General features: G+C 39.1%; 1 protein-coding gene across 1 annotated transcript in view; it reads left to right on the top strand.

Moving 5' to 3' along the window:
• The window catches only part of plxnc1 (plexin C1), a 34,222-nt gene that overhangs the window by 12,643 nt on the left and 2,690 nt on the right, over window positions 1-18,889 (top strand). Inside the window, exons 11-26 of the mRNA XM_083935501.1 lie at window positions 1,248-1,427; window positions 3,092-3,200; window positions 3,736-3,909; window positions 3,992-4,159; window positions 4,790-4,886; window positions 5,025-5,126; window positions 6,270-6,373; window positions 6,489-6,530; window positions 6,617-6,741; window positions 7,480-7,678; window positions 8,772-8,918; window positions 14,026-14,194; window positions 14,680-14,780; window positions 16,336-16,411; window positions 17,746-17,780; window positions 17,945-18,040. Of these exons, the coding sequence (XP_083791627.1) occupies window positions 1,248-1,427; window positions 3,092-3,200; window positions 3,736-3,909; window positions 3,992-4,159; window positions 4,790-4,886; window positions 5,025-5,126; window positions 6,270-6,373; window positions 6,489-6,530; window positions 6,617-6,741; window positions 7,480-7,678; window positions 8,772-8,918; window positions 14,026-14,194; window positions 14,680-14,780; window positions 16,336-16,411; window positions 17,746-17,780; window positions 17,945-18,040 (1,924 nt within the window). The remainder of the gene's footprint in view (window positions 1-1,247; window positions 1,428-3,091; window positions 3,201-3,735; window positions 3,910-3,991; window positions 4,160-4,789; window positions 4,887-5,024; window positions 5,127-6,269; window positions 6,374-6,488; window positions 6,531-6,616; window positions 6,742-7,479; window positions 7,679-8,771; window positions 8,919-14,025; window positions 14,195-14,679; window positions 14,781-16,335; window positions 16,412-17,745; window positions 17,781-17,944; window positions 18,041-18,889) is intronic.

An 18,889-nucleotide genomic window follows, 5' to 3' on the forward strand; every position in this document is an offset into this window, starting at 1 on the left:
TCTTTAGTGTGTGATATTTTGTTAAAGCAGTTATCATTTATATATGTGAAGCTTATAAAACTAGCAATATTTTTAATACCATTATCTTGTGGTAATAACAGGTTCATTATTTCATAATCTTAAGGAAACATGCTTTGTTATCTCCATAATGAGATAATTAAATCATTATCACGCTAAAGAAAATGATTTGGACTTAGTAAATGGACTTGTACTTATATAGCGCCTTTCTAGTCTTCTGACTACTCAAGGCGCTTTCACAGTGTTTGTCATAATTCACCCATTCACACTGATGGCAGTGGACATCTACATACCGTCTAATCTAATCATTCACACCACATTTACACACCCATGCACAGCACAGGGAGCAATTCAGGGTTCAGTGTCTTGCCCAAGGACACTTTGACATGTGGACCGGGGGAGGTGGGGATCGAACCACCAATCTCTCCACTCCTCCACTGAGCCACAGTCGCCCCTTTCCCCTCATCACTAAGAATGTTTATCAGAGATTTAGATAACTTTAAATTGATGTTGTGTGGAATGTAGTCAGGCATGTCCTCAACTCAAATGTATCATCATGTCAGAAATGATTTATTCATTTGCTTTCCAGCAGCCCAAATATGAAAGAATAAAGACATTTTACAATTTATTTATCAGGGACACAGCTAACATGTTTTATACTGTACCATACTTTACTGAATATAGTTAAAGTAATCTTATTTCTATATAGATTTGGAATATACCCTTTGGAAACACTTTATTTAAAACTGGATGTACTGACTGACATGGGTATCCTCTCACTATGTCTGTAGCCGTAAGCTGGATCTGGGCCCTTTGATCCCTGATAAAAAATATAAAGAAATTACTTTTCCTCTAAAAGTAATAAGAGGAAACTTTTTTTTGTTTTCTTTTATTAAGTGTCAGCATATGAATATAAAAAAAATAAGAATTATTTCAAGAGACTGTCAACTCACAATCTGCAAGTAGCAAATGTTAATATATAATAATAATAATACTAATATATGATATGTGTTATTCATGTTGGCTATGGAAATAATCAGCAAGTGCCAGATAAGTTGATCAAGAAAATCAGTTTATTCCACTATACATTTTTATCGTAGACTCATAATTCATTTGTATTGCTTCAGTCATGCAAGATTCACTTATCTGATCTTAGAATAAAGGGAAAACAAGATGTAAAAGTTAACTTCCAACCAAATTGTCTCTGTCATCCCGTGTGTGCTTATCAGATCTCCTGTATGGAACAACACTGGTGTGAAACTGACGTTCCACGTTCCAGCTGCAGTTAACAAAGGCGTGGTCAAAGTATGTGTTCTCCTCCCAGACGGTAGTTGCCATGGTAACGCTAACATCATTTACCGCTCATCCCCATCCTGCATCAACATTGTACCAAACAGCACCTGGATCAGGTATGACTGGATTTGTTGCCATTTTTAATCACAAACATGCAGACTATGATGACATTTGACTCTGGTTATAGAACATAACTGGGTCAACTTCTTACCAAGAACACTTTGATGAATGCGACAAAGTAAAAATCCGATCTCACTCAGATAAAAATAATTCCAGCAGCTACTGCAGAAAATGTTGCGCGGACTAAAAGTAGTCGAAATCGCGTTTGGAAACGAAACAAGAAAAGCCCCTTTCAGCAGCTCATTCAGCCAATGGATTTAAAGTGACACATGCAGCATGCTGCCATCAGTAAGTCATAACCAAATCATTGAGACAGTAGAATAATGATCATGAACAAACAAGACCGTCACTGGCATCAGCTTCTGCAGCCCCTTTCAGTGAAGAGGGGTTATGAAGCAACGCGGGCTGACAGGAAATGTGGTCCCAATATAAACATAATGGTCTACATCACGGTTGACAATTTAATTTGATACATTGACATTAAAACTACTCTAGACAGCAGTGGGATACGCCCCCTTTGTAAATAACTTCAATAGACTTATTCTAGGAGACTATCAGTAAGTGAGTAACAGTTACAGGTTGAGGTATGATGAGGAAAGACATTCACTTCCCCAAAGCAATGTCTTTCACCATGAGACCGCTTCCCTTTTTTAGTTGCAGTAACTGAAAGGGTCACTTCTGCCTTTGTTATAAAAACAGCTTTTAACTCTTGGTGCAAAAGCAATTTCTGCACATATTTCTGGAACATACAAATAAATTGTCAGCATTATGTTAAAAAGAAGAGCTGATAAGCTTTGCCCGGAATTGTAACTTAGGTTTAATAATAACACAGCTTTGTCCTCAGTTTAAGCATTTTAGCTCCCTGCTATTGCACCATAACACAGCCCTTCCTCAAAGTCTTAACATTACAGTTTCCACTATAGTCATTTTTCACTCATGCACCAGTAAGCATGCACAACTCTCCAATATGCCTGAATGATTGCTCTGATGGTTGTGATGCAAACTCTTAAAGGGTTTTAATTTTAACATAACAATGGCCATATTGGTTTGTCTATCACGGGCCGTATTCACATACTATTTTACGGCTAAAAGTAGCACCTAACTGGCTGATTAAAAAATGGATGTCGGTCCAAAACCAGCCCTGATCTGTGAAAAGTTAGAAGTAGTCAAGAGGACTCCTGAGTCACTAAAAGCAAATCAAAACAATCTTAAAAGGGCAACCCTCTTGTAATCTTGTCAACATTTTAGAAACCTTTAATGTTGGCATATCTTTTCTCCTATACTTGTATTTTGGCTTTTACTACCAGGAAATCTCCCAGTGGTAAGATAAAATGTTTTGTGACTACGGGCCCAGTATGTTAAACACGTAAACAGTACATATCAACAACTCACAATCAACAGACTTGCCATGGCATTTGTGATGAATATGTATGGTCTCCAGAGGACAACACAGTCATATTGGTGAAGTAAACACTGAAGCTTCCAGGGGCCACTCTAACATATTTAAAATTATATTCTCATATGTAGGTGACCCTTATAAAAGTGGTAGCCGAAGGTGTGTTTTATCATCAGGCTCCCATGGAAAGAAAACCCTTTCTCTGATATTGAATCTGTATTACATTTCCTCCTCACTGAATGGCTGCTGCTGTGTGGCCTGTAGTGGGAAGAGGCACATCACATTAATGGGTTCCCACCTGGAGCTTGTGGAAGGGGTCATACACAGCCACGCCCCAAAGGATGTCAGGCCTCCCAGAAACAGCAACAATCAGGTGGGTGTGTTGACACCACAGTTACATCTGATGCTACGTTACTATGTCACATTATATCACAGCAAGCCAAATTGTAGTGTATTAGACACATGTCACATTATCACACGTAATCTTCTAACATTATGTCTAAAAACACTGCATTATGTAGGGCTTTATGGTTTGGTCTAAAATATATATCACGGTATAATTTGAAGCATGGACATCTTCAAGCATCTTCAGTTACCAGTAACTTTACCAAATTAGATTTTTTTTTATTTCTATACAGTTTTTTTCTCCCATTTCCAATCTATTGCTATTGTGATTTTGTGGTCATCCCTCTGGGATAACTTTGAGCCTCCCCTTGGTCTGCACCTGCATCCCAACCCCCTCCTTTCCTGACAGTCACATTGTTCCATTGCATGATGCTGTGAAATTGTCATGACTTGCATAGCTTCGTTCACCATGTGATCATCATCACACTGTCATGATACGCTATAAACAGATGATGTTATATAATATACAGCTATAACACAGAATGTTTTTAAATCATCCGCAGAATATCACCTATGATACACCTGAAGCTCAACATGTTGGGATTCTCACCAGCACTGTGTCTCTTAAAGTGGCCAATAAAACCTTGGGCTGCTCCACAATAACCTACTATCCAGACCCAGAGTTCACCAGCTTCACATCCACAAAGACAGGGGACGATGTTCGCATCACCATACAGGTAATGCATACTTCTTGGCACACATACACAGATAAGAAATGAATACATCAAAAGTCAGTGTTTGTTTCTTTCATGATTTCAGAAAAAGGCAGACAAACTGGAGATGATCCCAGCAGAGTTGTTGGTGTGGGGCATCAAGGAAGGAGAAAAATACCCCTGTATCATGGAAGCCAAAGAAACCAGTTATGAGACGGACTTTTTCATCTGTGAGATTCAAAAGACACACATTGCTAAATTTCAGCAGTTAATGGTAAATCTTTCTATCACACAACACCAATCTAGACGATACTAAAGAGAAATAAAATGCTAATTTTATTGCTGTGGAAAAAAACTGTCAACAAAGATAAGACTCAAGCAAGTCTTGGCTTTTCTCTGTGGTTTTATTTCTCAAAGCCTTTTCTGCAGAAAAGGACTGTGCTCCACACACACAAACACAGGCTGCTGGAGAGACAAACCCCGAGCTAAAAAGCAGTTCTCATTTTATACAAAAACATGAATACATAATCACCATTTAGATCGGTGACGTACAAGGTAAAGCCCTATCATTAGTCACATTTATAGCATATGATTTCTCACTAGCATACGAACAGGCAATAACCTTCGTCATACTTGTATCACAAGATAGGAAGTATCTCAAGGAAGTTAACAAAGAGCTGAACATTATATGCTCAGATTCAGAACTTCTGCGTCACAAGGAGATGTGTCTTGTTCTATGTTGTGAAACACGTAAATTGTAATTTCCAATGTTGTAGCAAATACGTCCAAAGTCCTCACAAGTATTTGGTTTCCATGTAATAGTTACAAAACATGGCTTTTTTACAAAGAAATAAACATGTATCTGCGCACTGTAAAATTCTGTGTATTATCTCTTTTATTACAGATAAAGTATGGAGACCAGACAGTCACACTGAGTGTTAGATCTTCCAACCTGTTCCTGATGCTACTTGTCCTTCTGCTGATACCCTGCATTATTGTTGGTAAGTTTGCAAAGTAGCGTTCATTGATTGGACCCATTTTGGTAGACTACCAACTTCATAAGCACATATAGGTCAAACCTTAACTGGAATACTGTTTTCTTATTCGCTAATTTCTCTTTGCTTGGTTTTGTCTTTCAGCGGTGGTAATTGTTTACCGAAGCAAACAGAAGAAGCTCACCGCTACGATGAACAAGCGTATGGAGGACCTGGAGCTCGACATCAGAAATGACATTAGACAAGGTCAGTAACAAATTTTCACAATGCGTCTGTGGTACAACGGTAAGGTAAGCCCTCTGTAGTCTGCTCCTCATCTCTGCTTGAGGCTAGAGTGTCAATGCTGCATTAACTGCTGCTTGCACAACGCACCCGAATCCCTGACTCAACTGTCAACCCTCAAGTTGCATTAGAAATTGTGGAAACCGTATCTGATCATACTTTATAAATGCCTCAAACTTCTAAGACACCGGTCCCTGTGTTTAACCACTTGACTTTTCTATCTACAGTTAGCTCAACCTCAACAGACACATGCAGTTCCCATTTATGGTTTGAAATGGCCTGATCATGTTCCTTTTTCTGATGTCATACACAAATACAGAACAATGTTCGACACACAATCGCTCATGCAAGGCCTCACTTATAGTAATCAGCTTTGGGCCTGCAGAGGTGTAAGAACAGTTAGTGAGTTGCTGTAGCAGTAGAGACTTTCACTTCCCCCTTTTTATGTAGCCTGCAAACTGACTGAAGTTTCTTTCTCTTTTTTTTACCCTGACACAAAAGATATATATATATATATATATAATCTGATTTTTACCGTTTTTATGTAGAAAGTGTTATCTCAGCCATGCCAGATTCAGTCACTCAATACACACAGATAAAAGCAGCATCACTTTAAGATATAATCCGTAAGGTTTTCATCTAGTTAATTGTCTGCTAAGTTACTATCTATCAAAGACTGAGTTAACAACGGTGACTGGTCATATGACCCACTATTGAAAGCACGTACTTGCGTTTTTGTTTTGATTGGAGTATTGCAATCAGTGTGTCTGTGGCGACATTCCCTCTCTAAATGAAAATACGCCATCATGTTAGTAACGCTGCAGAGAGCGATTGGTCTGCCGGTGGAGCGCATCACTGCCAGTTATGCTGTGTTCACTTGTACTTGGAAATCTGGAACTTCCAACTTCTGAGTTAGGTTTTTAGTAAGGGCAGAAGTGTTATAGGAACCTGTGTGTATGGATTCAGGGGATGGACATAGCGACCTTTAATGTGGCAAGTAGGAGGGCTCTGAAAGGCTTGCCTACAATTACATCTTATGGTTAAAGAGGCCGCTAGAAACAAGGTATCTCAAATCTTACGGATTATGACTTTAACTGTCCTCCTCAGGTTTTGTGGATCTGCAGACAGAGAAAGCTGACCTGATGGAAAATGTTGGAGCAATTCCTTTCCTGGATTACAAGCACTTTGCCTCCAGAATCTTTTTTCCTGAGGTACAGTGGAGCTGGAAAGAAAGAGAATGTACCTGGCAAACCGCCGCTGTAAATTTTGAAATATCAAATTAATCATTGCCAGATTTACAAAGCTATTTTATTATTGTTCTTTCAGAGTGAACATTTGATGAAATTGTGCGTCAAAGACATCAGTCAGGTAAGGTTTAACGCCAGCTGCTGTTGACGTCTGTTCCATTTTGTAAATCTGTCAGTGATGCATTGTTGTATCTGACCTGAAATCAGGATGCGGTGAAGGTTCAGCTTGACGAATGTTGCCAGGGGTTGTCCAGGCTGATCCATGATCGGCTCTTCCTTACATCTATGGTGCATGCTCTGGAGGAGCAGAAGAGCTTTACCATCAAAGACAAGTCAGTTATTGATGTCTTACTGTGTGTGATTGTCTCTTATATACAGTGTAATACAGAGGTTGTCTGAAATGTGATAAAAGCAGCTGTAAATCTATTGTATTCTGTGTCTTACAAGCTCTCTGCTTGTCAGCCCATCTACCATACTCTATTCTCATCTGCCGTCCTTGATTGTGGTCTACTACAACCTTATTACTGTCTTTATTTCTGTCTGCTCCTGTCTATTTTATCATCTTCAGTTCCAGTTTTAGATTCTGCTCTTTTATTGTTGTTCCATTTTTGCTTTTCATGGTCTCTCCTATTTTCTTCACCTTGACAGATTCCTTCAGATTTCTTCAGTTGCTTACCCATGTCATTTAGCACTGCAGCTATTTTGCCGATTATTTTTTAGTCTATGGAATGTTAAACAGTCTAAAAAGGCCATTCACAACTTTTCATACCGCATGGTGATGTATTCAATTTTGATGTTCTGCCCTCTTCTGAAATTCAATTTACTGTCATATATGACAAAGAAAAGCAGCTAATCCTCATTTGAGACACTGGATCCAGAGAGAGTTTAGCATTTTTGCTAGAGAAATAAATTAACTGATTTTGAAAAGAGTTGCAATAGTTAAGCCGGATAGACTGTTTTATTGTCTCCTATGTTTCTCTATTATTTTCTTCCACTGCATTGTATTATGTTTGAACCAGATCCTGTTCTTGCCTACTTTTGTCTCCTCACCTTCATCTACTCTCCTCCAGGTGTGCATTGGCGTCATTACTGACCGTAGTGCTCCACAACAAGTTGTCGTACCTGACAGAGGTAATGGAGGCTCTGCTGCAGGCTTTGATGCAGCAGAACAGCAACAATCAGCCCAAACTGCTGCTACGACGTACTGAGTCCACCGTGGAGAAACTGCTAACCAACTGGATGTCCATCTGTCTTTATGGCTTCCTCAGGGTCAGTCTCCATTTTGTCTTTTTAGTCTTTGTGCTCTATAAAACTTCTGGTAAAACTGTAATACAGATATTCATGTTTGCCCTCATGATGAATTGAAATAACTTTAGTGATCCCATGACTTTCTGAAAAATAATAACATGTCTAACAGCCTCTGCTGTACTTTGTATTTATTGCTAATTAGCAAATGGGGGTCATCCCTACATTCTAGGAAAACATAGGACCCTTTCTGTGAAAAGCCGGTCACATACAGAGCGAGGGAACATAGGACCTTTTTTGGGAACAGTAGGGAACAGGAACATATACAGTAGTTACGCTCTTAGCAAATGCTAGCCTGCAAATCTAACATGGTGAAAATGGAAAACATTATACCTGCTAAACATCACCTTGTTAACATTAACATGTTTGCATGCTAACATTGTGAGCATGTTAGCACGCAAACATTAGCATTTAGCTCAATAAACTGCTGTACAGCCTTACAGAGCTGCAGCTGTAGACTCTTAGAGCCCTATTTAGATGATCTACAGCACATGGTCTAAAGTGCATGGCGCTAGTGCATTTACGTTTAATAATAATGATATATAATTTTACCCATCCTCTATTAATCAGAATGTTAATTTTTATGACCTGACTGTCCCAATCCGTGGATTAACCATATAACTGCAGTTCACGCATCACTTATCTAACTGTCTCAATAATGTGCCCTTTAGACTTTTGACCAGATTTTTGTTGGTCAATGGTGCAATTGCTTTGTCACTCTTCAAGATTGCAATGCACACTTGTATGTCGACACAACAGCACGTGAAGTAAACAGGAACATGTTCTGTGAAGCTAAAAAACCCTGAAAATGACATCTTATACGTAGAAGTATCAGCATCCAAGTGTTGAAACCAAATAGTTTTAGAATTTGTGCAATACACAAGTATTTGCTCACTTAAACTGTCTTTCCAAATTTGCATGATAAATAACAAGAACAAAAATGCCACAATCAAAATTGCCCTGCTCTGGTTGACACCACAGAGAGCTCTACACAAAATGACCACACTTCCTGTGCCTTGTTGGACCAACTTGGTTCCTGTTCTCTGATTTTGTGCAGGAAAGCATCGGTCAGCACCTGTACCTGATGGTGAGCGCTCTCACGCAGCAGACAGCTAAAGGACCTGTGGATTGCGTGACGGAGAAAGCTCTGTATACACTCAGTGAGGACTGGCTGCTGTGGCAGGCTCAGGACTACAGCTCCCTGGTACACACATACACACACACACACACACACACACACAAACAGCATTTGTACACTTAAGCGGATTACTTCAGTCCAAACAAAAGTTTATTTCAGCTGAAGTGATTAGTTTATTTACTTCACACTGGAATAACTACCAAACTATGTATGGTTGGTGAGTGTCCTGCACTCTATCAGTGTCACATGTTAAGTCAGTTGTGCTTTTATGTGGAAGCAATCATTAACACTTCCCAATAGTTCTTCCTTCATTCTGCTTTTGGCCTGTTAGTTTGGTAAGTTCAAAACTATACCTTCTTAATGCTCTGTCTAATAAAATATATACACCGTAAACACCAATCTTCCAATACATACACTTTGTCATCAAAAATGATGCTATGATATTAAATTTCCAGTTGAAAATTTTAATTTTAGTGTGAACACTCAGGACTGGACTTTACTTGATAAGACAGTTGTCTGCCACATCGAGAGTTTTGAGACAGCTCGTCAGTACACAGCGGCTGTTACTCAACCACTTCCTCCTCCATGTATTTTAAGGCCCCTTTGAACATACAAAGCAGTAACGGCTTTAAAAATATTGACATGGCTTTATTTACCGCATGCATTCTGGTTATCTTCCTGGACGTTGCACAACAGGGAAGCTCTGAAATAGTTCTAGAAAAACACTGACAAAAAATGTATATCAGATTACTTAACCCATTGCTTAATAGACAGGGATCCTGTTGAAGTAAATTCAACGTAGTCACCTTTAGACTTGTCAAGAAGAGTTAAAAACAACTTTTTGATGTCTCTTAAGAACATAGTTACCGAAGTACCTTAGTAAAACAAGTGAAACTGAAAAACAGTTCCATTCTCTGACTTCCACCATCAGGTCAAACTTTTCACTTATCTAATGAAGTAGGGCAGCATCTACTTGATGGTTTTGGGCGTCCATTAAAAAGTGTTGATGGAACACCTACCAAGTAGTTCCAGTGAATCTGTTTACAATTCGAAATAAATTCACCTTTGTTTATTAGCAACGAAACAAGCTAGCATCTTATGGTGCATCATTTGTTTGTGAATATCATGATATTGATGTGGAGACAATGACATGACTGGATAGCTAGCTTGGTGTTTAAACATAATGTCAAATTATATATGAGGAGCTCTTTTCCAAAACGCTATAAATCCATTTTAATAGTTTTCAGGAAATCACATTTTTTACCTAGACCCACACATTGTTAATATTCAATGTATCTTGTCAAAATGGTTTATGGCTCAGTCTGAACATGTTGAACGGACGGACAAAACAAAAAACTCTCCCGCTTCAGAGCGCTGCTGATTGGTCGAGAGGACGTATCGCATTTAGGCTAAAAATAGGTTTGGCGCTTGCCGCGGTTTGGAAAGGAACTGCATCTTGAGACCATTTTAAACAAGGAAATAAAGCGATTTGGCATGAAACATTGATGAAGCAGTGAAAAGGTTCTGTATACAGCAAAGTGGCATGACAAACTCATTTTCTTTAAATTTGGCTTTTATCTCGTTTTGGAAAAGAGCTCTTCATATACTTTTGTCAACTGTACACAATGTAGCATGTAGCATAACATTAGCGTTAGCTTTCTGGCTGGCTATGGTCAGGCCTATTTAGTGGAGCGGTGAATGACGTGTTGATTGCATAGGGACTTCATGGGATGGTAATGATTGTTTCAGGTATTAGTCAAACCCTCAGGTGTTACCAGAGAAACTGAGTTATTGTATGAAAGAAACTTAGATTTTGATTAATACATGAAATTATGAATGAATAGTCTTAATTTTGTTTAATAAGGCATTTTGCCAAGGAATACAGTAAGTAGGTTAATGCCCTTTGATGTGACCATAATTGGAAATGATTTTACTGAAAATTAATCTCCCCAAAATTGAATTCTTAATCAAATACCTACAAATCTAATACAATTCCCTATCAGTCACAACTGTACTTTGTGTTTAGTGCTGTTAGGTCTTGAAAGGTGGTGTCATAGAGGAGAAATACATTCCCTCACAGTGGATGCAACAAGGACCACAATCCATCAGGGCATCCGGTGAAACCCATAGTCATGATAGTCAGCAGGACAGGCAGGAGAATTGTTGCTGGCCAGCTGAACCATAAAAGCTGATTACCCTAGTGAGGGAGCCCAAAGAGAAGGGAAACAGTGTATGTTATTTAGAGACATTGTCTAAAGTGTACAGAGAGAACAGAGTTTAGTTACGTTGAATACATTGATTTTAACTTGGAAATCAACGGTCTATTTTGCATGAAATCACAGTGCAAATTAGTAAATGTAAACATGCTAATCATTATTTCTGCTATATATCATCATGTTAACATTGTCAGCATGTTAGCATGCTGTCATCGGTATTTAGATCAAAGCACTGCTGTACCTAAGCACAGTCATTGTGTGTATATGAGTTGAGTTGTCTGCCTGTCAGTGCACAGCAGTTGGTACTAAACCACTTCCTTCTCCTCCTAAAGGCCCCTTTGAGGGCATGCAAATGCAAAGTAGTACAGCTTTAAAAAGCTTGATATGACCTTATTTTTTTGCATGTTTTCGGGATATCTTCTAGAAAAAAACACAACAGCAACAACAACAGAGAAGTTCTAAAATAGTTCCAGAAAAAGTATTAAAAAAATCCTTAACCCATAATAAAGAGATAAATCACGTCACCTTCAAAACAACATGTTAGGATGTCTTTTTTGAGGATCATAGTTTCAAAACTTCAAGAGCTTGATAACACAAGCGAACTGAAAACAGTACCACGTCATCCCACTGATAGGAAATCTTGGCTTGCTGTTAAATTTTAAGACTGAAATTGAGAGTGAAAAACATTTGATTACAGCAATGAGGGACCTGTTGTTATGGTGACAGGAAAATAAATGTTGAGAAAGGCATGGGTTGTTCATTAACATTATTGTGCTGCTTCTGATGAGGAAAACCCCTAAAATACTTCAAATTTTAAGCTGCAACAGAACCTGTTTAAGGAAGCAGCTATTCACAGTCAAACGCTTGAAGAAAACACCTAATTCAAGGAAGTGGAGCGGCTCAGTATTTCTCAGATTAAACACAACAATGAACCCACATATACTGTGTGAACAGGCTTCCTTTGCTGCATCTCAGAGCAAGAAAGAAGTTCAAGTTCATTTCATTGAAACTGAGTGAGTAAGAAAAAATATGATTGCATGCCCAAGCATTAGTTAACATGCACAGATACCTGAAACAAAATTAGAACTTTATTTTGTACTAAGATTTCTTTGTAATTTTGTTGGTTTGACAGTGAAGCCTTTTGATCCACAGTTACTGGAGTGTAAACGCTGACACGAGAAATCAACCTGTGACATCAGTCTCATATGACAAAGTCAAATGTGGGTGCGTGCATTCAGGGGCCTCATGATGATGACACACATGGTCATTTATTTAATAATCCTAAAGGTCCTGGAAACATTATATCAGTCAGTGTCCGCTCAGTGTCAAATCCTTGGTGGTAAGTTAGCTACATGTGTTTGTTCTTTGACAAACTAATGCACAGCCAGACATTTATGGGACATTGTTATTTAGATTTAAGCCATTGACTAAAAAAAATTGGACGTAGCCATTACCACCATCATTACCCATTGGTACATGCACTACGGTTTAAGCCAGAAGATTGGCATTTGGCTGTCACCATCTTGGTATTTTGGAGCCAGAAGTGACCAAATTTTAAGCAAGGGGGGACTATGCAATTGATGTTTCAATGGTGCTGAACTAAGCTAAAGAGGGAAACTCTTACTGATCTTCAATCGTCCGACAAAAATCCTCTGGTGGACTTTTGCCGGTGGGGGAGCAGGGAGCTCCCGGTTCTTCCACCATTAATCTGCATGTACTGCAGTGAAATGGAGCCAGTTGAAATATGTCTGTTTCCTTTAAGTTACCAGCTAATGACAGCGCTAGCTAGCTTGTTAAGCAAGGTGCAACCACCGAACGCTGATCAAGACATTTTAGGTGACCAAAACGTTAGAATCAACTTTGATGAAGTGAAAACACACTGTGAGAGGGTCCAAAAAAGTCCTAAAATGATAACACTGGCAACACCCCAGAACAATTTCAGGGCTACTTTAATGTACACATTAGCCGAGTAGCCCCACCCTAAAGCATACCGGGCTTTATCCTCTATTTGACTCTAGATGAACAACATGCTGTATTTTCCCATTGACCTCTATACAATCGTACTTTTTTTGAAAACAGTGGAGTCACCCCCTGCTGAACATTAGAGATAATGCAGGTTTAGGGCACTCCGGCATTGGATTCATTATTCAGGTCCAGGTTATTTTAGCACACGAGACATACATTTGCATGAACACCCTGCACACAAACCGCAAACTATTTATTTATTGAATTACACCAAGTATGCTCTTCCAATGTATCACTGTACTCACTCTGTTACTTCTTCAACATTCTGTGCTGCCTCTTCTTTTACATTTCCTTCCTGAACGTTTTATCTAATCTAACAATCCACTATCTCACTTTACCGCTCATTTCCAACCATAAAAAGGCGTGTGCATTAGCTGCAAAACTACAGAAAGCAAATAAGATGGAGGCTCATGATACATTAAATGGAACAACACTGCTGTGAAAACCTTTCATTAACCACACCTTCCCTCACACGCCCTTGCAACTGTGTTATACTTTTCAACAATAAACGAAGGAAGACGTCTAAGGGGTCTCTAATATTTTTCTCATGTGTTATTATGTGAAACCGCTGTTGTTTCAATGGGGCTAAGATTCAGGTAAAATTTGCTTTATGGGGAAACTGAGGTTAGCATTGTGGTTATATTAGTGGTTTTTGACAAGTACTGGTGGATGCATACTGCACGAGCAGCTGTGTGCATGTGCGTCTGTGGTAAGCTTTTAGTCATCATTCACAAACCATTGCATAAATTCTAAAATCTGAGTACATACACCGCAGAGTAAGCTCATGAATGAATGATGAACTTTTGGACATAAATTCAGAGATATTTCTCTACATTTTTGCTGGCTACAAAGATCGGGCAAGAGTTATCTGCTGGTCATTAGCAAATGCAGTGACATGTCCATTTGTCCATGTTTCTATCTATTGTTTACAGAAGCTGAAGGTGCTGTTTGCAGTGGGCAGTGACGGAGAGGTCAGTGAGCCTCTGGAGGTCAGCGCACTAAGCTGTGACTCAATAGAGCAGGTAAAAGAGAAAATCCTGTCCACTTTCAAGGCCAAGTTTGGTTTCCCCTACAACAGCCCCCTCAGGGATGTTCGTATCGGTAAGTAACCGAGCAGTGTTTTTAGCCCTGTGTCTCTGAATACTAAATGATCCAAACCAACAAAGCATTGATCTTACTCACCAGTCTTGCCTGTGTAGATGAAGCCTGATATATCTTATTTCTCACTCCCAAAAACTGTTAAAAACACATCAGTGAGCCACATCGTTGCACTGGGTGACGTGTTCCTTCATTACCATGGACACTGTTTATTTTGAGTCAGTCCCACGAACACTGTCACAGACGTGCATCAGATGTGTATTAGTCTGCGGCTGAAAATGCTTCCCAACAAATGTGCCATTTCCTCCTGTTTGAGTGACATTTGCTAATAACTACAGGGGCAAGCTGTTGTAGAGAAATTACAGGGCATGAAAATAAAAATCAAACAATATATTTTGACTTGTTTTTTAATTTTTTTTTTTTTTAAAAAACTTTTCACTCAGTTTAACCATGACTTACTCTTTTCTTACTTTCTTTTCTCCCACCAGAGTATGAGAAGGATGGGTTGTTTGTTCCTCTCGAGGAAGTGGATGCAACTTCGAAGATTATTGGGGAGGTGACGATGCTCAACACACTCAAGCACTACCAGGTGAGAAATACGAGTACTAAAACAAGCTGCCTGTTGTTCTTGCGTACTCATTTGTAAAACGTCGTTAAGTGTTTCTGTTTGTGATATACTGTATAGGAAACACGCCCACTAAGACGCTGCTCCTCAGACCAATGCCAGTCAATATGAGAGCAGGCAGAGCTTAGCCTCTGTCAGTTGGCACAACTCCCCTCTCACTTTGAGCATTATTGTTCCTGTCACCACCATCAGGAAAAGAAAAGGCGTACAGGTGTTTTCTGTGGTGGTGCTTGTCATATAAAATTTGCCATGACAGAAACGAGATTCAAAATTGAAATGAATTGCAGTGAGAAGTAGCTGTATTAAATGTAAGAACGTAAAAAAGGTGACACGGCAAATACACACACCTACCCCATCCTAGAACCACCTAATACTAGTGTTACTTTCATTAACAGTTCCATCTCGTTTGGCCCAAAAGCTAATAAATCTATTTTCACTTTTCAGCATTGCTGTTACTCCTCCTGTATATAAAGTTTATTCAACATGTACATCAAAAATGTTCAGAGTAACGTTCGACAATCTGCTTCCTGTTGACGAGAATGGACACATGATATGCGTTTTCAGGCGTGTTAATATGGAGAGGGAATACTTCTTGTGGATGGAGATCGTTTTGGTTATGAAACCCCGTTTTAGAATTAAAACATAATAGGGTTGATGTTGGTGGCCTCAGTGAGAAGAGAAGGAAAGCTCTACTCCATCTCATTTTGTCATGAACCCGGACAAGAAGAGAGGATTTTTAAATAAAAGAATATAAGCATACAGGAGAAGAGCAGTTTGTACTATAATTCAATTCAATTCAATTTTATTTATAGTGCCAAATCATAACAAAAGTTATCTCAGGACACTTTACAGAGTAGGCAAAGACCACACTCTATGACTTATTTATGATTTACTTAGACCCAACAATTCCCCTGTAAAGTACGGTGGCAACAAAAACCTTCACTATAACAGACAGGAACGTCAGACAGACCCAGCTCTGTGGAGGACGGACATCTGTCAACTTGGCTTAATAAATGGATCATGGAGTCTTTTTGACTAGACTTTGTCTAATATCAATCAGAGTACCATCAGAGCCTGGGTAAGATGGAGTCAAACACATGAGTATTGGGATAGCCTGGTGGTCTTGCCTGTGTTGGCTGTATTACAAAAGCAAAGCCACACATTAAAAAATATTATTACACTCGATACGTCAAGCACGAAACAATGCATAGTTGTGTCTGGGAAATTCTCAAAGAGCTAAACCAAAGTGTCTTGGGGATTACTGTGGGTGACTGGTTCCCTCTTACACACAAACGTTAGAAACAAAACACAGTGAGAGGTGTACTTTAAATGCCAGCTTTTATTCCAATAGCTACAGTATCGCCGTTTTAGAAATGTAAGCCTTCTGAAAGTATAGATATGTTATAGTCCTTTCATAGCAGTTTTCTCTTGGCGCACTAACATTTTAAATCAAAGGTTGCAAAATAAAAGGAAACATAATTTATCAACCTTTTCTGTGTGTTGGTCTGTACTTCTGCAGGTTCCTGATGGAGCAACAGTCAAAGTGCTTTCCAGGAAAACTCATCCTCCTCTGAGTCCGCAGGGCAGTCTGAAGGGTAAGAGCTGAGAAGCAAGATGCTGCTCACTTAAAAGGTTAATTTGGCTTTTTTGAAGTGGGGTTTTATGAGGTATTTATCCATAATCAGTGTGTTACCTACAGTAAATGATGGTTAGCGATTTATAGAACAAACAAACGCAAGAAAATACAAATGAGTGCGACCATTCACGGCGGAGACAAGAGGATCCCTTTATTAGACCGAGTACACAGAAGAAGAACCTTTGCAGAGGTAGACTGAACAGTGGAAAGAGTGAGAGGGGAAACTTCTGTGGAAAGGAAAGGGCCGTCTGACAACAAGCTAAAGCGCTGAAAATATTCTAAATATAGCGTACACTTAAACCTTTTGGTGTACCTTTTTTTTGATGGCAGTACATTGCTTACCTTCTGTGTCACTCCTGCCTGCTTCTTCAAACTAGTTACTTGTTACTCTGAGAGGTAGATGAGATGATCAATACCTCATGTCTGCATAAAGCCAGGAGTGGATTATCTTGGTTTAGCATAAACTAGACTGGATATGGAGAGACAGCCAGGAGAGCAACATTTGGTGACTGGTTTGGTACTTGATTAATTGGTTGACTTAAATATGAATAATGTTTAAACTAAGGAAAAACAAAACATGTATGTACACATGTACCTAAACATGTATTGTTTTAGGTAGATAATAAAACATAAAGCTGGTTAAGTTGATTTCAAATCCTTAGTGTTAATAGAAAACTAAAAATATCATGCACCAAATTCCCCTCTATGACTTTTATTTAACACACTATATTATGCCTTTATTATGATTTTTTTTCAACATTATACTATGACGTTGTATGACTTTTTGGACTTTTTACAACATGTTATAATATTACTTTTTTCGACACACTATACTATGAGTTTTGTTTACATACTGCACTACAGAGGAACCTTCCTTTTTTTTTTGTGGCTGTTTTGAGGGTATGTGGATTTTTTTTTTTGAACTGTAAAAGCTTGCTTTAATCCCTGGAGATTATTTTCCAAACACAAATTCAATGTTGATTGTGCTGGGTTTTTTTCAGAAACATGCACAATACAGTAGACTGGCTAGCATCCTCGCTGTAACGTGGAACACAAGCAGCTCTGCAGCATATTCATTCACACTAGCAACATGAATTTTCTCAAGTGCTCCCAGCGAATGTTCAGCTGGCTCCACCCCTATGACATTTGACAAATAGTAAATGCCCCCATCACCTTGAAAAGAATTGCATGTAACACCTTTTAGTAAATCCATAACCACCAAGCCAAATGATGGATGGCAGAGCTATTTATTTCTGCTAATGATCGCTGTTGATTTCTGTTTGTTTCCTTCAGATGATGAAAACTTCTCTGGGAAATACTTCCATTTGGTAAGAGGCAGTGTGTGTTTTATGTTTGCAGAGGTTAATAATCAAATCAGTTTATAAGACATAATAAGACATTTGAATCACTTAAATGTTTTATTTCTGCACATCACTGAATATGAATACAGAGAGGACTAACTGAATGGTTGTTTAATGGCTGTTTTCTGCAGATTGATCCTGATGTAGATGAGGACCAGAGAAACAACCCAGAGAGGAAGAAGTTTAAACTGAAGGAAGTGCACCTTACCAAGCTGCTCTCCACCAAGGCAAGAGGAAGCAGTCACAATGCCTCATTTCACTTAACAAACGTGCACCAACCCGAGTAGAACTGAGACCAGAGTCAGTCTCACATTGTTATGTTTACCACCTGCAGCAGCGTTTTTCTTACTCTTGCTGACCTTCGGGGCTCCGTTTGTGTCTACACAAACAGGATGTGTTCAGGCCAAGCGGCACCCTCAGAAATAAAAATGTTTACAGCTTGGTACAAAAATTTTTTTTGGTCTCGATAGCTTATTTTCCAGCTAATGACAACTGTACTGTGTATAAAATCACCCATTTAAATTAGAAATTAGGGCGTTGACACTTTCAGTGACATATGGGTGCTGTCACAGGCTTCATTCGGGTTATTTCGCCTCTTTGTCCAATTTTGGATTAGCTGGGAGCAGACGGGGTCAGGCACTGCCAAAATGGTCATGGCTGGAGCCACCCTCACTTGCTTAATCCCAATCCACCGTAGGGATGCATTCACATAGCCTCGGCAGCTCTGGTGAATTGGCGAACTTCATAAACCTATGGGTGACATCACAGAGACTTCGTTCACGTTTTGTACAGTCTAATGGATCAGGCAAACTGTTGATTGTAGCTCATGGGCACTTTGGCAGTGCTCAGAGCCCAATACACAATCAGCGTAGAGTAGGGAGTCTTGAAGCGCAAAAATACGCCTTGGGTCCCATATAAGCACGTATATCAGCAGGAATCCACAAGCCTTGATTAAAATAGAAGCATGTGTGTTCTGTCACAACAGTGGACACACCATTGCTGTGATCTTAGCATTACTGAGTTGAAAGGTTTTTGTTTTTCCCGGATAAAGAGAGCAGATGGCACTTTTTAGACAC

The sequence above is a fragment of the Echiichthys vipera genome (assembly GCF_963691815.1).
Source record: "Echiichthys vipera genome assembly, chromosome: 20".
NCBI lineage: Eukaryota > Metazoa > Chordata > Actinopteri > Perciformes > Trachinidae > Echiichthys > Echiichthys vipera.